Genomic DNA, 27,399 nt, shown 5'->3' on the forward strand with positions numbered 1-27,399 from the left:
GGTGAGAGAACTACTCTCTGTCTGCACAATCCAGTCAGGCTGAAAACCCTGAGGCTGCCACGTCTGAATGCTGCTCCTTCCACATCCTCTGTTGAGGTCACCGGCAAACATTTTGGGCTGTCTGGGGAAAGGCTGGTTTCCGTACCCAGCACGGCAACCAGAAACATCAGGCCATCAACTCCGATTGCAGCACTTGATCTAAAGCATTAACACTGTAAGAAAGAAGAAATGTTCCCAACATGGATTTCTGTAACAATTTGTACCTGGGAATGCTAGCAGCAGACATAACCTAGCACTGACATAAACAGAGTGCAATTCTCCTTGCTTTGCCAATATATATTTACTCAAGGCACTGGAACAAGACGATACGCATGCTTGAGGCTGAAGAAAAGCCTGTTTGTGCCTATTACACTGGAGACATTGTACAAGGCCAGATTCTGACACCTATACTTGGATTAGATAGTACCTTACTGTATGGGGTCATCTCATTGAAATGAATGGTATTTCTTGTTAAACAAGGTACTACTCAACACAAATATGGGTGTCAGAAAGGCACAAAATAAAAATTCCTTTCCTATATGGCTGCTCAGATCAGTATAAATGTGGATTATCAGCCACTAATTTTGCCATCTGGAGAAGAGGGGGCAGCCTTGACATATGTACCGGAGAGTAAGCCAAGCCTTCATGTAAGGTTTGCATTCAGCAATTAAGGGTACTCATGTGTCTGAGGCAATTCCTCCCATTTTAAGCCCCATCTTGGGGCTAGGCTTCAACATGACCAGTTTGGCATGTGTTGAAGTCTACACTGCTTTTTAGCAGGTGTCAGCTAACACACTAACACCACATCTTGAAATCCTAGTCCAGGCGAGGCCTGGAATTCCTCTTCTGGCCCCCCTTCCCACAAACCAGATCATCAGCCCTGGGGCTGATTCTCGCCCACATTTACCTCCACTGATTTCAGTGCCCCGACACAACATACAGCGTAACGCAATGGAGTGTAATGCAATGTCATCAAGCCCTGTGTTGGGTAACAAGAAAAACCAGCCATGCTGGAAAGAAGATGGAGTCCACCCACTTGTTATTTGGCAAGTTCAAATCCTGTGACTTTTCCATTTAAGTTGCCTTAGAAAGAAAAAGAGTGGATATTTAAAAGGACCATGACATGTATGAAGAGGACTCCATGATTACAATAAAAAGGGTCCAAACCCTTTGAAACCAGGTTCTTTCTTTTCACATCTATATGTTCCTCCTGCCCCTTGCTCACCCCCCCCCCCAGGATAAAAAAAGTCTTATATGCCCATATAGGAAAATAAAGTTTAATTTCAACTTTGCAGCAATATAGGAAAAAGATGCCCTGACTGACATGAGAGCTCCAGTAACAACTTCATTTCCTCTTCTTATGAAAATTCCCCGCAGCTCACTCCCGCACACAGAGTTGGGGAATGACTAAGTTAAGGCCCTTCCCAGAAACCTACATTTCAGAGCAAAGTTTTTAATTCAGTTAATTTAGACAGGAAAACTAAGAACTAGCCCTAGCATTCTAGTGCTACCAGATTTTACATCCCAGCTACAGCAGGATGAATAAAATGATTATTTTCAGCTCATGGGCAAATTTTGAAAAGTCATGAAAAATATTCTGGGTCACAGGAAAGGTTTTGTTTTGATTTTGTCCATTTGCAAACTCTTCCCAATTTTATTTGATTTTTTTAAATAAAAGAAAGGAAAGTTTGGAAAGGAAAAGTTGTTTCAAACTGAAAACTTGAAATGCTTCATTTTGAAAATGTTGAAATGAATCTGCTTCAAGTTTTGGTGTCACCAAATTGACTGGAAAGTCTCACCCAGCTCTCATCCTACCAGTCAAAAATGAGAGTTGTGAGTTAATACTCTCCAGCAAAAAGGTCCTTGGACCAGCTCCTGTGAAGTCACTGTGAGTTGAGAGCAATCAGCATCTCAGGGCAGGCACATTGGGCCAGATTTACAAAGGGATTTAGGCACCAAAAGATGCAGACAGGTACAAAGTGGGATTTACAAAAGCACCTGAGCAAGGTAAGTGCCAAACACCCATTGATTTCATTGAGTTTACGTATCTGTTTAGACAAGTGTTGATCAGATGCCCACAATCATAATATTTCTTGCTTGGGCTGGGATCTTCCTTAACAGATTGACAGATATTGCTTGTTTGGTGACGTTCACCAGCCACAGAACCCCACAGATAATCTGCTTTGTCCTCACCCTGCAGTTATAGGGAGAGGGCCACCCAGGTTGCACTGGGCCCATGGCCACACTACAGACTCTTTAAGCCTAGGGTTGCCAATTCTGGTTGGACGTATTTCTGTAGGTTTGATCCCATGACATAACCTTTCATTAAAGATTCATCTTTAATTCCTGGAAACTCCAGGACAATCTTGGAGGGTTGGCAACCCTACCTGAGATGCTGAGTGTGTCCTTTGGAGAGGCCATGTGCAACTCTCACTGCAGTCAGTGGGGCCAAGGGTGCTCAGCACCTTAAAGGATCAGACCCTTAGACAATTAATTTAAATTATTAAAGTGTTTTCCCTTCAGGACATGCCTCTTGCTCCCACACCGGAGGTTTTTGTGGATAAATATTTTCCTTGTTTTTAAAGACAAAGCAATAATTAATTATTTTTTCCAGTTCTATAAAGAAAGTCAAAACAACAACAACATTTAATATCTTACATACATTAACTCATTAGGGGCCAAATCCTGAAGCCCTTATTCAGGCTGATCTCCCAGGGCTGCAGGAGTTGGGCTCTTAAGCCTCACAACACCCCTGTGAGGTAGGTAAGTATCATTATCCTCATTGTGCAGCTGGGGAAACTGAGGCACAGAGCAATGAAGTGATGTGGTCAAGGCCACATAGTGAGTCTGGGAGCAGAACTCAGGAGGTGCCTGGCAGCCAGCCCTGTGGCCATTCCACTAGACCATGTGGCCATGGCTTCCAGTAATTTAGTCTCCAAATACTAAATTAAAACCTTCCCCATGACACTGGCACAGAAGTATGGCCAGACACATCTGTAGCTGTCTGCCACCAGCTGCTTCAGAAAAATTGAGAGAAATCATAGTGCTATTCCAGTTATAAACCAGGTGTTACAAAACACTTTATACACAGAACCTTAGTCAGACAAAACTGCTGTTGGAGCCCCTGGGCCCAGTCCTACAGGGATCCATGCTTAAGGATTTCAGGACTCAGTCCACAAATAGCTTTAAATTCACTCTCTGGTTATTGCTATGCTTTGATACAAGTTGGAAGCGTGTTCCTACTTAAAAGCTGGTCTTTCCAGCCTTGTCTTCACCCCAGAATTAAAGAGTTAACTAGCACTCTGCTGGTAGGCACTTAAAGGGTTAATCCAGGAGGTTTGACCACACCTGGAAGTCTTGCTGTCCATCTTGATCACTTCCACATTGTCTAAGAAAGTACTTGCCCTGTTGAAACCACACATACTTCTGAGTGCAACTTGCACCAACATGAAGCTGACCATGACTCAGCCTTGCCTGATGCCAAGTCATGGTCAGTCAGCCTGGTATTAGTCAACCCAACTCTCCACTGTGAGCATTTGGGAGTGATGACAAGGCCTCAGGGAACATTGCTGGCTCTGTACGTGGAAGGAATAGTTCTCACTGCACTGCTGAGCCCAGTCTAAATGAACCATTCCTGCATTAGCCTGCCAGCGACAGCCGGGGACGCTTGGTGTGGCTACGGACTGGCGGACACTGGAGGACGTTAAGGAACTGCAGCAGGCCTCAGACTGTACGCGGCATCCGATGCTAATGATTTCCAAATGCACACTAGTTACATGGAGGTTCGAGTCATTTTTTTTTAGCAGCACAGCCTCTCTTCCATTTAATAAAGTTAAGTAAAATCTTGAGCTACATCCCCATCTTGCACGCAGAGATCACAGGCATGACACGGACACAGCTCCTCAGACTGCTGTCTGGAAGCAGCACTCATGGCTCAGTCACGGCTGGAATGAGTTGATTTGCATTTGACCTGAAATTTAAACCTCAGAAGGTTGCATTCATCCTAACCCAGCATCCGAGGTGCTGATAAGGCTCTAGACAGGACGTGGGGCAAGGAGGAAACAGTACTAGGGTTCCTTTGGGTTTTCTGATAAATTCTTCACTGCTCACTTTCCAGCTGTGGCATTGGCCCAGGATGGGAACGTGTCCAAGCTGAACATGGGACGTCCCCAGGTATTGATGGCCAAAGTGATGCAGAGGATTCCAATAATGTTCATCACTATTCCAGATTTAGCCTGGAGGGGAAGATAAAAAAAAAAAAACACACACCAGCACAAATGAGTCTCAGAAGACCTGAGCATAAACTCATGAGCATAAACACAATGAAGAAACTTGAAGGTGTTCTTAGACCCTTCATCCTAGTAAAGCAGAAAGAACCATTGTGCTGGCTGTTTGGTGTTCTTCCGTAAATGGAACTGCCATGGAACACGGTGCAAACTCTTAGCTCTGTAATTAGTTTGGACTCTTGAAAAACTGTGAAACAAGATAGCATCCATTGTTGTATGCAACGTAGGTCCCAGGATATTAGAGAGACAAGGTGGGTGAGGTCATATCTTTTACTGGATTAACTCAGAAACTTGTTTCTCTCTCACCAACAGGAGCTGGTCCAACAAAAGATACTACCTCACCCACCTTGTTGTCAAACAAGATGCATTTTATTGGCTAACGGCCGGATTCTGCCACAATGAGGCCATGGCTACGCTACAGCTTAAGTTGACATGTTATGTTGCTCAGGGGTGTGAATTAGCCACCCTGGCTAAGTGACATAATTTATGCCGATTTCAGTGCTGATGTGGACAGTGCTATGTTAGCGGGCAAGCTTCTCCCACTGACATAGCAACGGTCACTTGCAGGGGCTGGAGGAATGAAGCCAATGGTAGAGCGGCTACACGAGCGAGCTTACAGTGGCACAGCTGCATCGGTGCACATGGGTGGACTGCAGAGAGCCCCATTGACTTCAGTACGTCTCTGCATGGTGCAGCAGTTCGCCTGCACCCTATCAATTGCAGGATCAATCTTACTCACGTTGGAGGAGGATGTTTTGCTATTGGCCACAATGGGCACAGGATCAGGCCCCTTGTGACGCTGATGCAAACCTATTGAAGGCAGCGAGGTTGCAGTGAGCACAGTTTTACCCTGTACGTATAAAAGACGAAACGACAGACTGCAGAATCAGCAATTTTATCCTGCATGGCAATTACTTGGAGCGAAGCTCCACGGCTTTTTACATGCGGGTTCCTATTACAACGCGACCACAAAATGGGGCCGTAGCATTGAGGCTGAGGTTGTTTACACGTCTCCCTCGACAGCCAAGGGAACTTTGGAAATGCAGGACCATAAAACTAGGCGACATCCATGCTATTTACGGAAGAGGGTAATGGAAAGCTTAGGCAAATGACCAGGGAATCGTCGTCATCATCTTACCATGTCCAAAACCCGGAGGTGACCATAGGAAAACACTATCGCATTTGGAGGTGTTGCCACAGGTAGCATGAAGGCAAAAGAGGCACTGAGAGTGCAAGGGATCATGATGTACAAGGGATTGACCTCGATTGATTGCGACTGGGGGAAAACAGACCAGACGTAGAGTTAGTGCTGTTCAGAAATAGAAGCCGGCAGAAAGCCTGTGAGATCCCACAGACACAGCAGGTCTGTTCATCCCCCCGTATGAGTCACTTCTGAACAGTATATTCATGACGCACTGGACTCCTCTCATAGCAAAGGACTGCTTCACTAAACAGAAAAAAGTCATTCTAACCAGACCTGCGTATTGCACACTGCACGTTATCGATGTGGGTCAAGGCTCCCATCCTATTTCCAGAGAGAGGGACATGGGTTAATGGTTTGAATGAAAGACTAGATGATAGGAAGTATTCAGGTCTAATCCTGGATCTGGCACAGGCTCTTGTGTCTTTGGGCAAGTCATTTGGCGTGGGATTTAAAGACGTGCTCAGCATTGGCCTAGCTCAGTTCCCATTGAAGGCAATGGGCTTTTCACCACTGACTTCAAGGGGGGTGGTTCTAGGCCAGCACTGATCTCTTCTGAAAATCCCACCCTGAAGGCCTGATTTTCAGACCTGCTGAGCACCCACCACTTAAGCTGGAGTCATGGGAGCTCTAGGTGCTCAGCACCTTTGAAAAATCAGGCCCTCCAGAACTCTGTCTCAGTTCCCTATCTGTAAAATGGGGATACCATTATAAAATGTAAAAACAAACACTTATTTACCTCATGGGGTATTTATGAGGTTTAAGGTAAAGGATTAGGGCTAAATTTTCTTGGTCTATGTTTTAACAGCACCTACCACAATGGGGCCCTAGTTCACGACTGGGGCTCCTAGGCACTACAAGAATAATAAATTTTGCCCTTAGTGGGGCACCCAATTCCCCATCCAATCCAAAGGCAACTGCACAGGCATATCCGAGGGCAGAATTTGGCTCCATAACGTTTTCAAAGCCCTTTGAAGGTGCTCTATCTATGTATCTGAGGTACTTATAGGGCCCTCATTAGCATAGTATCTGAGAGCCTCACAGTCATAGAATCTTAGGAATGTAGGGCTGGAAGGGACCTTTAAAGGTCTCAGCCCCCTGCACTGAGGTAGGACGAAGTAAACCTAGAACATCCCTGACAGGTGTTTGTCCATGTTCTTAAAACCCTCCTATGATGGAGGGTCCACAGCCTCCCTTGCAACCCTATTCCAGATCATAGCTACCCTGACAGTCAGAAAGTTCTCTCTACTATCTAACCTAAATCTCCCTCGCTGCAGATTAAGCCCATTACTTCTTGTCCTACCTTCAGTGAACATGGAGGACAATTGGTGACAGTTCACTTTATAACAGCCCTTAACATGTATTTATCCTCAACGACCTCCCTGTGAGGTTTGGAAAGAAGGTCGGAGGTCCAGACCTTCAGCTGGTATAATCTGTGTAACTTCACAGACTTCAGTGAAGCTGCTTTAATTTATGCCAGAAGAGGATCTGGTCCAAAGAGTGCCAAATTTCATTATTCCTTCACTATACACTGAATCGCACTCTATATGAATTCTGAAAAGGCAGGTTTCACTTGTCCTGAAATTGCATTCAACTAAGTATCTCCATCGTCACCATTTAATATCTGTTGTATTTTAAAAAGCTGTTTATGCATTTGATGAATCATATTCCTCATGCTGGCTTTACATTCTTATTTTACTACTGTCCACCTCTTCTAAATAAAACATATACAATGCCTGTCCCAAGCCTGTAACCAGTGCAGGGTGAGCAGGGCAGCTGCCCAGGGTGCAAAGCTGTGGGAGTGGAGAAATGCCGGAAAAAAACCCAGGGGGGCACAGATATGCTTGCTCGCCCTGGACGCTGAAATTCCTAGTTATAGCTCTGCTCTGTCCTCTTGGATCTTCTAGGTATTCTCTCCAGTTTTGTATTTACAGAGCTGACAACACTGGATAGGTTTCATTAACTTCTACATTCCCACACATGGAATTTTTTCTCCTAAACGCGACTTGCTACATGGCTGCTTTATTTCACTTCACAATTCACTTTTGACTGCAGATGCAGATACTTGATGCTTTTTTTCCCCCTCTGCATGGTATAATTTGGGGTTCTGGTCAAATGTACATGGAGTTCTTTTGTTTGATCTCTACCAACACTTTGAGAGGGTTTGTCAGAGCGACACAGGGACTTGATTGTAATTACTAGGCTCACAGAGCAAGACTTTAAACATTATGCCTGTTTTGTGGGATTCTCCAGTCCCCAGAACTTGTGTGTCAATTTAAGTCACTGCCAGCTAAGCAGCCTGGGTCAGGATAATTTTACTTAAAAGAAAAGACTAAAACTCTTTACAAATAAAGAAAAAACTATCTATTTGCTGTGGTGCCAACTCTGCTCAAAAAAGGCTGTGACCATTTTTATTCCTCTCCTTGTGTGTCGTCTTAGAGTTTAAAAATATTCTGTTCTGCAGAAATGGCGCAATGAACCCTATAAGGATGCTCTTGTCTTCAGTGCTCTAGCAAAAGAGACAGAGATGGCTGAAACATCCAAGGAAATGAATGAAGAGTGTTGGATTTTAACAAAGGAGAACAAAAATCTAGGCGAAAAAAAAAAATCTAGAGCCCTGCAGGAAGACTGTCACAGCAGAGAAAAACAACATTTTACATGTACATGGCATTTGTAATCCCAAGAGATCCTAAAGTGTTTCACCAACTATATACAGTCGAGGTTCAAGGCCCCATTGCCCTACACCTTGGGTCATCATTTACACCTGTGCAAAGTGGGGGTAAAGTGTTAAACTCAGAATAGTGGGGCTTTACACACATTTTATACTCACTTTGCACAGGGGTAAATGAGCATACAAGGTGCAAGGCAATGGAAAAACCAAGCCCTCATTACTAAACATGCCCCTCTCTAAGGCAAGGCAGAAAAGCATTTATGCACATGCTTAAGTCTATCCCTATTGGCTTCAATGGCACTTAAGCATATGCATACGGTTACGTACTTCACACGCGCTTAATTTTAAGCTTGTGTTTAGGGTCTATTGACTTCAGTGATGCGCCCCTGAAAGAAAGACTAAAGAAGTGAAATGTTTTTGGTGGGGACTCCCGAGCGCATAGGGGGGGATGCAAGATAGGACTTTTAACCTCCAAGCTGCTGGTTGAATACAGCTCGAGTGACCAAAAATCCTCACCAGCTGACTGGTGTTGGGTAAGCTATTTTAAATGAGTTGGTGGCTCAGTCCACTTTCCCGCGGACAAGTGCCCGCATCACACAAACCACCATTGCAGTTGGCATTAACTGGCCTCCTGATAGGCAATCTCAGGAGAGGGGCCAAGGAGGCTGAATTACTTTCTCATTCCAAGAGTTGGACCATCAAGGTTGATACACAGTGGCAGGGCAGTGCCAGGGAAGTTTGCAGTGCCGCTGCCTGTTTGATACCTATCCTGTGGATAAATAAAGGACTCCAGAGCTGCAAGTCTGGCCTTTTTTTTCCCAGCACTAGAGCCAGCTTTGCTATCTGATGGGTTGTTTGCTAGATGCTTTCTGGAGTAACCCTATTTGCATACAAAGTCCCTTGGCTTATGGCACTACATGTGGTATTGTTCCATTTTTAAAGACTTTATCAATTTTTCCTGGATTTTTAAATCAATTTTCCAGATCAGCAGTGAGAAAACCCAATAAGAAAAAAAATCTTACCAAGGACGCAAAGACAGGTAGAAAAAGGGTGGCCGTAGCTACATTACTGGTGCATTCGGTGAAGACAGCAATAACAAGTGAAAGTATCACTGCAATGGCCCATGGTGGGACAGCATGCAATGGGGTCATCTGATCACCCAGCCATTTCGACAGACCAGAAGCCTGACAAAAATCAAGAGGAGCATTTCAGGAAGACACAGAACTCTAGGCCATCCATAGTAGCTCCTACTGCATGGAATGTATTGCCAAATCCAAATACACATATGAAAACACGCCATTGACATTAGTGGTTAGATCATTCAAGAGCAAACAAACCAGGTCATTTATAGAACAGGTATTGTGATCTTTCTTAAATAATAAAATAATAATAATAATGAAAGAGATTCCCTGCCAGTTGGAAATTAAGTCGGATTTATTCCCTCATATTCTGGTCAGAAAGTACTCACATTTTTGCCACATAGAAGTTCAATACTGAGTTATACCAGAGACCAAGGAAGCCACACAACTGCAAACATTTAATGAATTGCTCAGAGGAATCACTGAAAGAATTGCTAAGGCTTCTGAAGGCACTGAATTGATTGACTGTGTTTTCCTTCATGAATACTATCAGAGATTAACTCCAGTGGCTTACAAAGGTTTTCTGCTATGCAGTCCAAAACCACCATACTTTGGATCCTCCTGTTCCAATGCCTGGGCAATGTTCCAATCTAGGGCTTTGGTCTGGCCTATCATTTAAGGACAGCCCAGCCACAAAGTTTGGGATCAGTATGTGAACTTCCTCAAAGCTTGGCAGTTTGAGGATCTGGGGTTCTGATCAGACCCATCTCAACAGGGATGCGTGGAACAGGTTTCATGGAGTCAGGGTTCTTGCAAATCCTTGCCTATTTCTAGAGCGGAATTGAATGTTTTCTGAAGTTTGGAACATTGGATCAGAGCAGTGGCCCAGCGAGTCCTGTGTCCTCTCTCTGATGGCAGTCACTACCACACACTTCAAAGAAAGGGTCAAGAAACCCCCTTGTGCAGCGTTTCTCAAACTGGGGTCCACGATAAGCACCGTCTGGCTGGAGCCTGCACCCCTCACCCCCTTCCGCACCCCAGCTCCAGCCCAGAGCACACACCCACTCCCACATCAAAACTCCCTCCCAGAAAGCGCATCCCGCACCCAAACTCCCTCCCAGAGCCCGCACCCCGCATGCGCCCAAACTCCCTCCCAGAACACACAGCCCGCACCCCTTCCCACACCCAAACTCCCTCCCAGTCAGAGCCCGCACCCCTCATTCCCTCCTGCACCCAAACTCCCTCCCAGAACCCACACCCCTTCCTGCACCCAACCCCCTACCCCAGTCTGGTGAAAGTGAGAGAGAGTGGGGAAGAGCGAGCAATGGAGGGAGGGGGGATGGAGTGAGTGGGGGGGTGGGAAGAGGTGGGCAGGAGTGAGGCCTTGGGGCTGAGCAGGGGGCTTTGGGGTCCCCAGAAAAATGTAAATCAAAATGGGGGTCCTCAGGTTGCTAAAGTTTGAGAACCACTGCCCTAGTGGATGATTATGGAGTAACCTGCCCCTAGAGAGAGAAAGGCTTCCTTAATCCCTTCAGTAAGTATTTGGTTTATGCCCTGAAGTATGAAGATTTACATCTCTTCTAAACAAATCCAGAACAGCTCTGAAACTCTTAGATGCATTGCTGCACTTCTGTTGTCTGGCCAGGAGTAGAACTGGGGGTGACAATAGACAACAAGGAAGGCCGCTCTCCCGCTATTTGTGCTAAGGAAACCTCAAGGAAGATTTCCTATCAATATTGCAGATTCTGGAGGCTCAGGTGTTTTGGAGAAGCACTTGAACTCCTGGAGTTCAATCCCTGAGGCACACCCATCCTAACCAGAGAACAATTACGCTAATAAATAGAGAACGGGCTGAGCTGCTAAATGGTTCAAGTTACCGTCCAGATCAGTGCTTAATTTGTAATGAAAGAGATGCCGTCTCTCAAGCAATTTTGTTTGCATTCATAACTGACGCAGCAAGCCCAGTGGTGCTGGGGCTATGAAGCCCAGAGGTGGCGGGGCTCAGCCCTGGCACAAATTAAGCATTGGTTCAGATGCCGCTTTGGTTTGGACCTGTTACTACTAACAAGGGACCAAAAAGCAGAGCAGAAAGGTCACCCTTAGAGTCAATGGCGCCTAGAGGTGAGGACATACATCACTTCCATTGGCCAAGGCAAATCCTCCTCCTAGCAGCAGCACGATGTTCCAGGGCATCTTCCTCTGAACCACCTTCCAGCTTAGCAACGGGGCTGGGAAAAAGGGCTCTTTCATCACTAAAAAGATAAAAGCAGAGCCAAGAATGCTGTGAGAAGATGAAGACACCTACATTTTCCAAGGCTATCCACTCGGATGTGCACTTCCTACCACCCCAGTGCAAAGGAAGCGCTAAAACCCAATGACACACAGTGTATGCGATAGCCCAGGACAGGCATGCTAGTGAGAAAACTGCCCATTTCAGGTGAACAGTGATATACAAGGGTTATGGTCAAATGCCAGCAGTAACTAAGTGGGATTAGCTCCCAGGAACTGCACACACTAAGGGCTTATCTATACAAACACTTAGTTCGCAGCAAGCTGGAGTGTGAATCTGCCCTGCACTAGTCTTTTGCACACTCACTGTCCCCAGGCTCCATGCGGACACACACTGAAAGTTTCGCAGCGCACTCTGATCTACCCTGCTTTGAAACAGGAGTAGGACAGTGTATACTAGGGAACATTTAGCATGCAGCAGCAGGGTCTGCACAGACAGCACATGGCAGGCTGGCCTAGGGTAGATTTACACCCCAGTCTGCAGTACGCTCATGGTTCCTGCGGACAAGCCCTAAGTCACAAAGGAGCACTTCTTCTAGCGCCATCAGCGGGAGCTGAGGAATGGCTTCACAATCTCAGCACGGTGAGTTGTGATCTCACCACAGAATCACAAAGCTGGGCTGGCCAGGGGGGAAGCTCCAAGACAAGCATCAATATTGTCAATTTCTCCTTCCATTACCTTCTCTGTTCTGGTCAGGGCTAAAGCTGTTTTGACTACAGCAGCTGAATTTGGGTTTAGTGGCAGGAACTATGAACAGTAGTAGTGCAACAAAGAGAGCTACACTGGCATCAGTAACGTACCTAAAAGAAAAAGCAGAGGGCAGGTTAGCAGGATATGGTTCACCATTGTCTCAAGACATGGCACGCATCCAGCATGTGTACTGTTGTCTCAGTACATGGCATCCATCCAGCACACACCCATACCATTGTCCTAGTACATGGTAACCCGTAAGTCCTTTTTGCTTTTGTCTGTACAATCTCTCTAATCGGTCTTTAAGAATTTAGCAACATTTTGTACCCTGATATTGCAGATTCTGATATCCAGACTTGCAAAACTCCACATTTGTATCATCTTACTTAATATCACTTTGCAATTCCGTCATGCCTTCCATTGAAAGATCTCAAAGTGTCTTCTCTACCACACTTCTGTTAAGTAGGGAAGAATTATCATCCTCCTAGTATCCAGGGGAAACTGAGGCACGGAATGCTAATTAACTTGCCAAAGGTCAAAGGTTGAATGAATGCCAGGACTAGAACCCTGCTTGGATTTAGGCCCTTTGAAAATATTTCCTTTGCAGACTAAGTGGCTAAGGAGCTGAAGTCCCATTTTCAAGAGTGACTTGGGCACTAACAAGTCTAAGGGAAGGTCTACACTGCGGGTTTAAGTCGACCTAAGTTATGCAACTCCAGCCACATGAATAATGTATCTGGAGTTGACATAGCTTAGGTCGACTTACTGCAGTATCTAGAGTATTGCAAGTTTCTCCCGTCGACTTACCTAATGCTTCTTTTTCCGGTGGACTCCCAGAGTCGATGGGAGAGCAATCAGCGGTCGATTTAGCAAGTATTCACTAGACCCATTAAATCGACGCCCGGTGGATCGATCGCCGCAGCATCGATCCATGGTAAGTATAGACAAGCCCTAAGTCTCACTAAAGGTCAATGGGATTTAGTGTGCATCCACACTGCAATCAGAGGTGTGACTGAAACACATGTTGTACATGGGTACTTTCTCAGGTAGCTAGGCTATGCCCAAGTCCAAGCTATTTTGGCTTCACTGCTATTGGTACCCAAGCTAGTTAGATTAAAGTTGACTCACGTATATCTACCCATGGTGCAATCACACCTCCGATTACAGTGTAGACCTACCCTTAGGCATCTAAGCTGGGAGGTCCTAAATCACTTTTGAAAATGGATTTAGACTCCAAAGTCACTTATGTATTTTTGAAAACTGTTATACCCTAGCAAATACCAAGTCCTCAAAACAACACCCAGGGCATAGATATTTAACATGTTTCTTTCATATTTCAAAGAAAAGAGTCTCACTTATGCATATATTTTCTTTAGTGTAGTTGGTGCATTTTTAAACAAACAATAATAAACAAGCAGTTTAATAAACAAAATCATCATAAACATCAGCTCACAAGTGAGACTGGTGCATGTGAGATGAGTAAAGACACTTCGACAGGCAGCCAAATGAATTCAAACACTGCAGCACGGGTGGGGTATGGCAAGAAATGGTCTTAATTATGTTTCCCTTTAAAACTAGGGTGCAAGGTTAGGAGCATAGGAGGAAGATGGAGAAGCCTTTCAAATCTCTGAGTCAATTTTCTTGTGGGTGCCGGATAGATTTCCTTTGCACATGACATTTACTGCATATTAAAATGATGTTCAATCTGATCTTAACTCATAAAATTGAAGGGCTAATAGAAATGAATAAACAAATTGGATTGAGACACAAACAGCATGAATTCCCCTCACACTGGCTGTGCCAGTCTTAGGCTGTGGCCCGCTTGCTAGGTGTGCCTCTTCAGAGCAGAGATTGTCAATTATCCGGTGGTTTGGTGCTATGCAACAAACGAGAACTAGATATCAGACCTATCAAACAACTTCCATGTGTGACTTGAGACAGGATCTGAATTAAATGCCCCTAAGGATCAAACGGGAGTAGAGCCATATACAGTATAACTAAGTCAGCTAAAACACTGCAGGATTCAAACTTACTCTTCATCTTTATTGAAGAGGAAGGTGGCCCAGCCAGGAATGAAGCCTGGGTCTCTGCTAAACCACAGGAGAATCAGTAGAATGAAGAGCATGAGGACATTGAATTCAGCAAAGGAGATGGAGCCTAGTTTCCGGTGCTCTGCCTTGAGCACATTGAAAGCAGCTTTCTCTTTGTCAGTTCTTTCCATCCCGCAGCCCCACATTTCCCTAAAACTTAAAAAAAAAAAAAAAAGTTGTAAATATTTGCTTGCAAGAGAAAATTACCAGTGAATCCACTTTGACACTCGCCATGTAGGGTGCAGAACCATGTTACCTATCGCCTAGAATGGCTACAGCTGCAGTGTGCTATAAAGTGAACCCCTGTCTTATCCTTTGCACATAGCTGCCACTGGTTACCATCTCTTGCTGAGATGTGTGTCTGGGGGCCAGGCCCTGCACTAGGAGTCAGGAGAGCTAGATTTTTTCTTGGCTCTGCAACAGATCTACCGTGTGACCTTGGGCAAATCACTTCATCTCTCTTTGCCTCGTTTTTCCCTCCCCTAGTTAGATTATAAACTCTTTGGGGTAATGACGGTCTCTCACTAAGTGGGTGTACAGTGCCTGGCACAATGGGGCCTCAATCTCAGTTGTGGACTCTAGGTTCTACGAGAAAATAAACACTAATTACAAATGTGGTTGTAACAAGCACAGTTCAATCTCACCACAGACGGTTGTACATATGTGAAGTTTCTACTAAGATATAATGTTATGTGACATATGTCATTCCCTGTCTATACAGTACTGTGCTTCCAGATTGTAGACCTAGGCATCATGTAATCTCATGATAAAAAGACAAACCAAGAGGGCCAGATTCACAGCGGATTTACACCTGCTGAGGATCTGGCCCATAACATTATATTTTTATACTTACTTGAACCCCATGAATGAAAACTGGAGCCAAAACCAAGATAACATCAACATCAGAAGCATATTTGGAAATGCAAATCCAAACCAGGAAGCAAAATTCAAGACATCACCATTTTCAGGGAACAGTCTGAAGAGAGAAAACAAACAATGGTTTCTGTACCCAGGTCAAACTGTTTGAGTATATTCTCCCGTCTACATGCGCTAATTGGAATATTATAAGAGCCTCAGGGCTCATCCATCGCTCACCCGTAAGGGCCTCATCCAAAGCCAACTGAAGTCAGTGGAGAGACTCTCATGGACTTCAGACTGTAAATGCCATGACTGAAATTTCCACTGTTCTTTATCGAATGTTTTACATTAATTGCACACAGCAGCCCATGTTGCTATTTTTCATAATTCATAGAGCTTAAGGCTACAAGGGACCATTAGATCATCTAGTCTGAATACATGCATATCATAGCTCATTGCATTTCATCCAGCTACCCATTTATTGAGCCCAAATAACTTGGGTTTGACTATTTTGGACCTGTATTACATAAACCCAGTTTAAAGACCCACAGGTGCCCTATCAAAAACCTTGGGCAATATTCTGCTTGCAACAAATCTGCTCAACCACCTATGCTTTCAGCATTCCCTTCCCCTAACTCTTTAGAACTAAGGGGATCTTCAAGAAGACAGGAATTTAAAGCATGATCCTGCTTCTGTTGAAACCAACAACAAAACTTCCATTCACTTTGATGGGACCTATGTTTGTCTCTTAGTTTCTAAAGAGTTAGGACACATTTTTAAAAACAGTCTCTAACTTTGTGCCTGGAATTTTGCATTCAGAGTCAGTAATGGATGAGACTCTATTGTAAATATCAGTTGCACATTTTCTACTGGTTCCATTTGGGCCAGATGGATTTTTGAAACCTAGTGGTCTACTGACTGCTGGGGCTACTGGTTCTCCAGCAGAAATCAGCTGAGAGACCTGGGTGCAGGAATTGCGAGCTCAGCTTTACAATGCAGTGGGGACACTTCAAGCACAGGCCTGGAAACACCTCGTCCACAAGCCCGGGTCCCACAGACCTGGGTTTACAATGCAGTGTAGACTTAAACCCAGCGGGCTACAATGACAGACTGGGACACTTTGATTTAGATATCAAACGACTCACTTGTGCCTGAGCAGAAGATGATGAGGCAAAGCACATGACATACACACAGATAACTCTTAGAACCAACATCAGCAGCCACCAACTGAGACTTTCAGCTGTGCTGGTCAAAAAGCGGAGAGAGACCATTTAAGAGGCTGAAGGAGAAGTGGTAAGAACAACTTACTGATTCATCTGGCCTTTCAAAACCAGGTTTGGCCCCGTTCCGGTGAGCGTTGCAGTTCCTCCGATACTAGCAGCATAGCACACACCCAGTGTCATCCCCTTACTGATGCGTTTCCTCACTTCCCGATCACCAAGAGCTTTGGGTTCATCAGGAACGTGGCCACCACCTACGGCTGGAAACAACAAATACGAACTTGCCCTTCGTAAAACAGTGGCGACACAACGCTCAGAACCGGGGCAATGTTCTTGGTGCTGCAATTTGTCTATGCCTCTTATTTTAATTAATGCCAAGCTATGTTGACTATAGCCGCATATCATTTTATAAGAATGCTCATGGCAAAGAGAAGGGAGGATGGTCCTGTGGCTATGGCACTGAACTGGGACTCTGGAGATTAGGGTTCGATTCCTGGCTCTGCCACAGACTTTCTGTGAGACCTTAGGAAAGTTGTTTTGCCTCTCTGGGCATGTCTACACTGCATGATAAGCCTGGGCTCCGACTCAGGTTTGAGCCCAAACGCCCCTTCCGTCTACACACAAATCAATCTGACTCGGGTCGGCAAGTGCTCAAGACCCAGGTCCTAGGACCCTGCTAGTGGGGGTAGGTCAAAGGCCAAGTTCCACTGTGACGCTGGTCCAAGACCTGCCATTCTACAGTGTGGACACAGGTCAAGCCGCAGACCCAAGTCAAAAGGTCTGTGTAGTGGAGAATGGATATGTTAGTGTGGCTGTGCGACCTGGGTCCAGCAATTGTAAACCTATGTTTACAATGCAGTGTGGACCCTCAAGCATGGGCTTGGAAACTCTGAGTCCACAAGCCCGGGTCACACAGACCTGGGTTTACAATACAGTGTAGACATACCCTCTGTGCCTCAGTTTCCTGCTCTGAATAATGAGGGTAACAACACTTCCCTACCATAGAGAGGAGTTGTGAGGTGAATTCATTAATATCTGGGAGCTGCTCAGATATTACAGTGATGGTGCTATTCACATACCAGGGCAGAAACCCACAACTAACATTGGAGGCTTCCAATAGATCCAGAGAAAACATAGGATCCAATTCAGTCTTGGCAGAACCGCTAAGATCAATGGAGTTGTGTCTGCTTACATCAGGCCTGTATTTGCTCTAGTAATATTGTGTCCATCCTGTTGCTTCTTGTGGATGAGGACCTAATCTGGAAACACACATTATGTTGTTGGACATGAAATCACCATGGAAACTGAGACCAGTTGACCCCACTTTTTTTTTTTTTTATTAAGCACCCATATTAATAGTGGGTCACTGAATACAAAAATAAAATCTATTGCCATTACAACAGCTCTGAAGTTAGAAATGGGTAGCATTATTACAAAGCACCAAGTGAAATCTGTGTAGGCATTTATATGTCCTGCATCACCACAGTATCTGAGCACCTCACAATCATTCATGGATTTTATCCTCCCAACTCCCCTGGGAGGCAGGGAAGTACTAACCCCATTTTGCAGATGAGAAACTGAGGCACGGGGGAGATAAAGTGATTTACCCAAAGTCAGACAGAATCTGGGGCTGATTCACTTTCTGATTAATTAAATTCAGGTTTCTCGAGTCCCAATCTACTGCCATACCCCCTAAAGTAGACTGTCCTTCCTCCCCTGAAAAGCACTTTAGGTCTTCATCCTATAATGAGCTCTGCATGGGTGATCCTCTGTGCCTGCGAAGACATTAGGACTCAGTAAGGGTGCAGGGTTCTGCCTATGCAGAAAAAAATCCTGCCTATTGCAGGATCAGGGTTTCAAATTCCCAAAATACAAAGAAAGAGACGGTCAAATGTGGAGAGGCAAAGAATCCCCATGAGGGGGGAGAATACATTTCATGGGGGTGCAAGTACCAGCTCAGCTTCACTGAGAAGCTGCAGCTCCTGTTCGATCAACGCTGGACCAGTTTCTCATTATTTAATCATTTCCCCCGTAACTTGCTTCATAAAGAAACGGCCACTGATCAAGGACAAAACAAAAAGAGAGTGGATAAAGTTTTCAGATGTACCTCAATGACTTGATAGCCTAAATCCCCTTGACTCTCAATGACACTTAGGTTCCTCAGTGCCAAAATCCCTTTTGAAAATGGGACTTCGGCTCCTAAGTCATTTAGGTGCTTTTGAAAATGTTATCCATTGGTTGTAATTGTCAGAGGCACTGAACACCCACTGAGGTTGAAGGGGTGTTTGGCACAGTTGAAAATTAAGCCCCAGGTGTCGAGAGCTGAGCACCCAAAGCTGGGAGGCACCCAGAACTGGGAGCCATTTTTGAAAATTTGGGCCTTAATGTATTTAATGGGTTTCTTTCTGGATACCGCTCCTGGCTTTCCTAGGGCCTGGGCCAAAGCCCAGTGACATCGGTATGAGACTTTTCATTGTGTCAGCAGGCTCTGAATCAGGCTTTTATACAGCAATTGAAACAGACTCTGATTAAGCCCGCTCGGAGGCCCCTTACCCTGCACAGACGTCAGGCTCATAACGTTCTTCTCCTCCAGCTCGATTGCTGAATTCACTTGCCCGTTAGGCTGGTCCGTAATCGTCCGGTCTTGCTCTGTGCTGTTCATCTGATCCAAAACAGCCTGGACGATAGGGACCATCATGGCAGTAGTGGCTGTGTTGCTTATCCACATGGACAAGAAGGCGGTGACTCCCATAAAGCCCAGCATCAGGCTGCACGTGGAGAAACAGAAGGAAGGAAAGAAAAATAACCATGAAAGCTTTTCTGGGCTTTTCAGACAGCGCAATCTACTTCCATGCAACCCTGTATAGCAGGCCCCACTCTGGCATGTACTACCTGTTCCAGAAAAGGAAACCATTGCCCAATTTTTGGCTGGTGCAGCTGCATTGCTTTCATTGGACTCACTCCAGCAGAGTAGTTAGCCCCACGCAGATCCCTGTGAGAAACTCCATTGTCATGTAAGCCCTAGCGAGAAGCACTTATTTAGCCAGCGTAAAAGCAGCCATTTCACAATAGCGAACCACAAGCAAGGTTGCCTTTCTCTCTTCTGATTACTGTTGGAAATCTGGAAAATTGCACTCTCTGATATTGTGAGCTCGACTTGGGAGGTGGATCCTGGCTAACATGGAACAGCTGTGGTGTCGGCTGCTCCCTCACTAACGTCAGCACCAGGGTAAATAAGACATAGAACGGGCCCACTTACATCTTCCACTCGGCTAATAATTGGCTGGAGCAGGGTGCGGGTTTTTGGCATTCATGAAAATGGCGACAGGGATCTCGGCATCATGGATATGCTGATTAAATACGGGGGCCAAATCCTGGTGTCTTGAGCACAGGGGATTTGCGCTGATGATCTCTGCTGGTGTCATGGGGAATAAAACCATCCCCGCAACCCCCCGGACTGAGCAGCATCACCACAGTCACTTTATAGCCACTATTACTGCCCATGGCTGTAGCAGCAGCGGTTACCCCTGCACTCCTCCTATGCTGTGCTGGTCCCACTGGGCATGTCCTTGCCCCTTCTGGGGCTTATGCATTTGCCCTCTGCTCACTCTGTGCAGACGAAGAAGGAGCTTCCCTGGAAGGCAGCTCCCCAGCTTACAGGCTGAGCTCAGTCCCCCTGGGTGATCTCTCCATTGCCTGCCTCCCACGCACAACAATTCTGTGGGACTTAAGAGCCATAGGGGGTGGGAGGTGGGCAGGATCTGAGCCTTAACAGGATATCAGGGCATTCAGCCTCACACTTACAAGCTCTGTTCTAGAGCCCTTCACAACCTGAACCCTCAGGGACCGGACCACCAGTGTCGGATCTGGGGCAGGGCAGGTGGGAAAACTCCTGGACCCGCTCAGGCTTGGGTCAGCTCTTCTCCTCCTGCCTGTGGGGCTGGCATGGCGGTGGCTGCGCGGCCTGCTCCTCTCAGCTGCCACAGGAGCGGAGGAGTCCAGCACCTCTTACTCAGGTGGCAGCCGGCAGGAGCAGGGCATGCAGTCGCCAGTGCATGCAGCTACCACCCTGCTGACCCATGGCGGCACTGCCTCAGGTTCGTGGGAAGGGTCAGGTCAGGTCGGAAAATGACTTAGCCCCCTCAAGGTGGGCTTGGGTCTGGTTCAGGCCCAGGTTGGGCCTACAGGAGACCTCTAGTCTATTGCTTGTGGTGGTTTTACTCTGGCTCCCCAAAGAGTCAAACTCAAACAGGAACCGAACGTCCAATCCAAGGGCACCGTGTCCCCAAATGGGAAATGCGAACACCTAGCATTAGGAGCTTCACTGGGCACTTGAAACCCACACTGACCAAGGCACTAAGGGCCTGAGCAGATACTAGAGTGAGGAGTGTAATAAAAGAACCTGTACAGATTAGGGTAGAACAGAACCATGCTCCCATTAATTCAACAGAAAGACTCCCATTGACTTCAATGGAAGCTGAATGATGAGCGTCTTCCTTTGCAGCCATCCTGGGCTTTCAAACATTGCATCATTCCTGCGGTCATACACAACCTCTGGAAGTGAAACAACTGAGGCTTTTGTCGCCTTCATTCTGTGTGACTCAGTTCTCACGCTCTCCCCCTCGTCTCCTGGCATCTGAAGACGCTTCTGCTAAGCTTGGTTGCTCCAGATAACAGACAGATAGAAAGGCAGGTGTAACAGGGCCTCTTACAGTGGGGGCTTCACTCCGACGATCAGCAGGACCCTCAGTGCAATGCGCTTGTGCAAATTCCAGTGTTCCACGGCTACTGCCACAACCAGCCCCCCAACAAACAGCATGTTGGTGTCCTTCAAGTACTGCATACACACCTGCAATGAGAGGAACTGCCTATCAGTGTCTGATTCACAAGTGGGTTTGTCAACAGCCAAGGTATTCTGGCCCTTTTTCCACTCCCACTGACGTCAGTGGGAGCAGGAGCAAACCCTGTACATTTTCTCAATTCCATTCGTCTATTTAGATGCTGAGCTGCTTTGGGCAGGGGCTGTCTCTTATCTGGTTTGCACAGTGCCTACCGCAAAGGGGCCTCTGATGGTTGGGGCCACTAGATGCTAATGAAATATAAATAACTGCTCACATGTACTATAAGAAGTATAGTAGCTTTAAGTATTGCACGTATGCTGTCTGATTCTCAGAGATGTTAAGGCCCAGAAGGTCACTCAGTACCTCTAAAAATCAGCCCCATAATCCTACCCCAACAGGTCACCAGCAAGTCCTGAACCCGGCACTTTCAGAAGCAAAACACAGACTTCCACCACTCCAGCTCGAGTAGTATGCCCATTTGCTGGCAAAAGTAGTAGGCTGTTATCCTCTATGTCAATCAGCTACTAAAGGAGGACACAGCACACTCTTTGGCAGCATGTTACATACATCCCCTGCTAAAAGTATCTTGTCTCAAGCATCTAAGATCTCCCAAAGTATGAGTCCCTGATCGGGAGTCACTTTTGAAATGATCCCTTGGCTTTTCAGAAGTCTGAACTCAGGAGTTTCAGCACCAAAGCACAGATCTCTACCACTGAAAGAATAACTCCATGGGTGGCAGCAGTAGTAGGTTATTCTCCTATGTTTGGACCAGCTACTACAGAAGGACACAATCCACACCATGTAGTTGGTTTTGTATCTTTTTGTAGAATTTCACCATCAAGTTTGTTTGCTGAGTATTGAGGTTGGCATGTGAAAGAGCTTTAGGGGATGGATGTTAAGGTGGGAGAGTCCAATATGTGTCCAGCAGCACACCTATTTCACTATGAAAGGCAACAATTCCTTACAAAATGCAGTAGAGCTTGTTCTAAAAAGACAGTGTCTCCAGGGGATAGAGCACTGAGTCCCAGCCCAGGAGGCCTGGGTTCTGGTCTAGGCTCTGCCAGGAACTGCCTGTGTGACCTTGGGCAAGTCACTTCACCTCTCTGTGCTTCTGTTTCCCCATCCATCTTGTGTGTTTAGATTGGAAGCCCCTCAGATATAGGGCTACCACTTACCATGTGTTTACACAGCACCTGGCACAATGGTTCCCCAAATTTGGTGGGTGCCTTCAGGTGCTATTGTAATATAAATAATAATTTGAAGAAAGCAATCAGACTTATGTTGTACATTTCATCTCAAAGGATTCCAAAGCACTTTACAAACTATATACAGAGGAATCCCTTCACTCACCACAAAGTGCAGCCACCTCTAGGGTAGAGCACAGTGGTCATTTAACAGCACACAGCAACACCACATGACCATTAAGAGTAGGAAGTGAAAAAGAATCCTATGTCCAATATATACAGATGAGGGGATGTTAATAGCTAGAACAACAAGGCGGGTGAGGTAATATCTTTTATTGGACCAACTTCTGTCAGTGAGAGAGACAAGCATTCAAGCCACATGTCTGGCTGGCAAGCTTGTCTCTCACCAGCAGAAGCTGGTCCAATAAAAGATATTACTTCACCCACCTTGTATCTCTAGTATCCTGGGACCGAGACAGCTACATTGCATACGATTGCTAGAATGTCGTTTTAAAAACTTGCTTCCAGGATTTGACTCACTCCAGCTCAAATCTTCTCAATAAAACCAGCACGGAGATGAAACCTATCCAGATCCTGACCTGCATCAGAACTTAGGGGCAGCAGTGTAACCCACACAAGGTGATATTATCAGTGCTACCTTCATGATGAAAAGCAACTCAGCCAATGTGATAAGCACAGAAACATTGGTGCATTGGAGTATGCTGGTCTAAGATGGTCTGGGCCCCTGAAGTTTATGAGTAAACCTAGGCTGACCTAGAATCAATCCTTACCTTTTTAGACTCCAGGATTCCAAACATCGGAAATAATATAGCAGGCAGGAGAGCTGTGACAGCCAATGGGATGACCTCTGTGCACCAGTACACAGCCATAAGGATGATGACATAGCCACACTTGGCCTCCTATAATACAAGCAAACAAGGGTTTAAGCGACAGGAAATCAAGTGAGTAGCTGAATGCAGAGGGTCTCCCAGTAGATCCCAGGATATAAATGGCAGCGCTCTAATCAAGTGGTCTCTTAGGGGAGGGAAAAGAGCTTTTTAATAGGAGTGTTGTTTTCTTCTCCAAGAAAATAGTCTTAGACACCCAGCTGGTACAATCTGCTAAATTGTAAAGGCAAAAATGTACTCAATCGAAGTTTTGCCACAGACTTCAATGGGGCCAGGATTTCACTCCTGAAGTGAATTTTGGGCTTGATCCTGAGTGGTGCCAAATACCTGCAATTCCCCATTGGATTTAATTGGCTCCAGGCCATCTCCACAAGAAGCCAAATCCTGAAAGAGACATTTGATCTTTACAGCTCAATCAGTTATTCAGAAACTAGCTTAAGTGAACATTCACATCACATCCTAAAGCCTGGCCTGGAAAACAATGCATGGGCAAAGCTAGGGGCATTTTAAATGCACAAGGACTGCAGGCCAAAGCTGAGCGGGTGGAAAAACCAGAATTTCCATAGAAATGCAAACATATGGCTAACTTAAATGTTCAGCTGTCCTACTGGCATTTGATTCAAGCAGGAGCTTCCATGCCTACGGGCCAAGATGTGTAGAAGCGATTCATGATTTTGGATGTCTCTGTTTTCAGGTGCTCATCTTAAGACACTTAAAAGGGGCCTGATTTTCACAGGACCGACGCTGCCTTTCTGAACATAAGGCCTCCTTAAGTTGTCTCAGGTTGGACGCCTGACAATTGAGATACCAAAAATCGCTAGTAGTCCCTTGAAAAATCTTTCTTCATCTGACTGAAGGTCATTATATTATAGGTATTAAATTATTTCTCTGAAATGATAATGTTTTCTTAACATGGGGGTTGTCTGGATTAGAAATCTCTGACCATGTCCAGTTAAACTGTTGTTGAGACATTTTTATAGCCTAGTGATGCTAGAGTTTGTAAATTCAATTTTCTTATGAGAAGTAAGTATTCATAAACTGACTGTAAACATTATTTTGGTTCAGGTGTAAATGCTCCATAGTTCACAATTTGCTTGTGTTTATAATAACAGTTTGTAGGGTCTTAAGGATTTTTTTGTGGGGGGGGGGGCAAAACAAACAGGCAGGAAGTTGATATTCACAAATGTGCTATAAGGTGTTTTTATAAGCAGGTATGTGTTGCTTATTTTTGCTGAGAAGCTCTTTATATGAGCAGAAGATGTTATTTACAAGCAATTGGAAATGTTTATCAAGTTAGAAGGAGGTTATTTACTGAGTATGCTCTGTAAAGAACAATTCTGCATAGGCTACAGTACAGGAGAGATATCAAGGGAAGAGACTTAATTAGGGTTTCTAGGACTTTATAATGTGATTCTAGGTTTTGCAGCAGTAGCTAAGTGTTAGAATTTATCACATGTGATTGCATTTGGCCACTGTGTGAAAAACAGAAACAGCTGTGAGGGTCTGAAAGAAATTACTACTCTTGAACAAATTTCACAATAGAAGCACTAGAATGTGGAGTAAATAATTTACTTAAAGTTCAAAAAGACAACAATGCTTATAAATTAACTCTTCTAGACACAGCCAATTCAAGCACAGTCCGGTTTAGAAAACTGAAAAGCAAACGCTAAGGTTAGAAAAATATAGTCATGATTACCACTAATAACTGTAGAATGTTGGTTTTGCTTCTTTGAACAGGGACAGAAAACATAACAATCTGTCCTCTTGGAGGGCAGTTGTGAAAGTGATCATTGATGAATTCTAGTAAACTGTTATGCAATCCTGTAAGCTCCTGTTAAGATGACATGTTTCAGAGGAATACAAAATACCTCACTAGACACTCATTAAACCTGTCATTAAATTATAAATTTTATAATTACAAACTTCTTTATTGAAGTCTGTATTGCTACTCTTGCACACCACAGCCCTATCACAAGCTTTGGCATTGATCCTACAATATTTACCATCTATCTAGAGCTTTTAATCTTTAAACCACATCAGTGAAGTCCCTCCCCAACCCCAACTCATAGGAATTTCTCTTCCACTGGATTCAGAGTAGCAGCCATGTAGTCTGTATCTGCTAAAAGAAAAGGAGGACGTGTGGCACCTTAGAGACCAACAAATTTATTTGAGCATAAGCTTTCGTGAGCTACAGCTCACTTGCATCCGATGGAGTGAGCTGTAGCTCACGAAAGCTTATGCTCAAATAAATTTGTTAGTCTCTAAGGTGCCACACGTCCTCCTTTTCTTCCACTGGAGTCTCTCAAGCTGACCAAAAGGCAGGGCTGTTATTAGACAGGTAAACCAGAAGGGGTGGCATTTTTTGTTGACAAACATGCCTGAGGTTTTTCTGAAGTTTAAAATATGTCGAGCAATGTAGGTCAATCAAAAATGAATAGTTGTCACATTATAATTAGACCAGACCCTAAAAGCTATGCCAGACTCTAATATTTGCTGCAAACATGGGTTTCAGATTTTACCAAAAAGACAAAAAAGATAAAAGCCACTAGCACGATTCCACTGAAATCAAGTTACACCAGGGTACACAGCAGTGAATCATCGGGCACAATGTTTTACTTCTCACAAGTTAATAATAATGGTGTGCACCTACATAGCTTTTCATGCGAGGATCTCAAAGCGCTTTACAAATATCAAACCTCATAACATGCCTGTGTCATGCCCGTTTCACAGATGGGAAAACTGAGGCACAGAGGCGTCAACACAGCAAGTCAGCGGTAAAGCCAGGTCTAACCACGAGAGGAGGCGGATGCTTCTGACAAAAACCAACATACATGGACCAAAACTTGAAACAATGTCTTTGTGGATCAAAAACTTGGTATCAAAGTTGTAAGACAACAAAGGTAAAAATGGCATGTTTCATGTTTGAGTCTGTGGGTGAGCCAGATCCTGGCACTGCAGGGTTTCTTATAACCAGTTTGTGTCTGCATTCATTCTACTTCAGAGGCTCTTTTTGTAACATTTACTGCCTAGACTGAGCTATAGCCTGGGACATAAATACCATTTTTGTTTGTTTGTTTGTGTTTGTTTGAGGGCTACCCTGCAAGTGATCCTAATCTAGTCCTTAAAACTTTACATTTACTAACCTGATCACCCAAAGAGGAATTACATTTCAGGAAGTAAAAGGTGAAAAACCACCACCACTAATCTTTCCCCCCACCATTTGAACTGTTTGAGTCAACTGATTGGATTTATTTAAACAAACCCTTCTCCGGATTTCTCGGCAGAAATCCATCCGTTGTCCTTCCAGTGAATGAAAGGTTGCAGTGACACAGGGACTGGGAGATAACTTGGGAGCTGGCATGCCCGCAGTGAGGACACCCCCGGCCAGATGGCCAGAAGTCCCATCTGGTGGTGGAAGGGATGCAGCTTGTTCCCCTGGATTGATGCTGGGCGCTTGTGAAAACGTGGCCCCAACCGGGCTGTGGTCCCGGCTCGGTCTGAAGTCCCTGCCAGCCCCGCGGGCATGGGCAAGGAGCAGCAACAGGGGGAGCCCCCATAGCGCTAGCGAGCTGAAATGGGGGGGGGCAAGCAGGAGATGTTCAGCCCTAGACTCCAGCATCCCCTTGGGCATCGCTGGTGCAATTAACAAAGGGGAAGGGGGGGTCCCTCTCCCGGAGGGAAACCCGGAGAAATCTGGGCTTTGCTAGCAGCGAAAAGTGATCTGTGCATTGAACCCCCCCCCCCGCCCCGGGCTGGCCGGTCCCGAGGCGGCAGCTCCTAGCGATCCGGACCCCCCCAGCCGCTTACCTTGGTGGGGACGAGCAGGGGCAGCGCCAGCAGCAGCAGCGGCGTGCAGAAGAGGACGGCGAAGGACTTGAACCTCAGCAGGGGTCTCAGGCACGGCGGGGCCATGGTCCGGCGGGGGGGGTCCGAGCCCAGCGCAGCGGCAGGCGGCGGCGGCAGGCGGCGGGCAGCCAGCGAGTGAGAGGGACCTGGCTGCAGAGGGTGGTTTAAATACACCGGGCCGGGCCGCCCCCCCCCC

At 45.6% G+C, this 27,399-nt stretch overlaps 1 protein-coding gene across 7 annotated transcripts; it reads right to left on the minus strand.

Moving 5' to 3' along the window:
- Positions 1–1,302: 1,302 nt before the first annotated feature.
- Positions 1,303–27,399, minus strand: SLC13A5 (solute carrier family 13 member 5). Of its 7 annotated transcripts, XM_073315282.1 has the most exons (13): positions 27,165–27,399; positions 23,685–23,741; positions 23,241–23,369; positions 21,137–21,273; positions 18,978–19,192; positions 16,513–16,684; positions 15,200–15,322; positions 14,290–14,502; positions 12,245–12,366; positions 11,410–11,528; positions 9,220–9,381; positions 5,464–5,601; positions 1,303–4,274 (listed from the first exon to the last, which is right to left on the minus strand). In XM_073315282.1, exons 1-13 carry the CDS (start codon positions 27,267–27,269, stop codon positions 4,146–4,148), a joined length of 1,821 nt encoding a protein of 606 aa, XP_073171383.1. In that variant the 5' UTR covers positions 27,270–27,399; the 3' UTR covers positions 1,303–4,145. The 7 variants fall into 7 exon arrangements, with proteins under 7 accessions (XP_073171383.1, XP_073171377.1, XP_073171379.1 ...); XM_073315276.1 differs by lacking the exon at positions 23,685–23,741 and having other exon boundaries at positions 27,165–27,353; XM_073315278.1 differs by lacking the exon at positions 5,464–5,601 and having other exon boundaries at positions 27,165–27,353.

The sequence above is a fragment of the Lepidochelys kempii genome, chromosome 17 (genome assembly GCF_965140265.1).
Source record: "Lepidochelys kempii isolate rLepKem1 chromosome 17, rLepKem1.hap2, whole genome shotgun sequence".
NCBI lineage: Eukaryota > Metazoa > Chordata > Testudines > Cheloniidae > Lepidochelys > Lepidochelys kempii.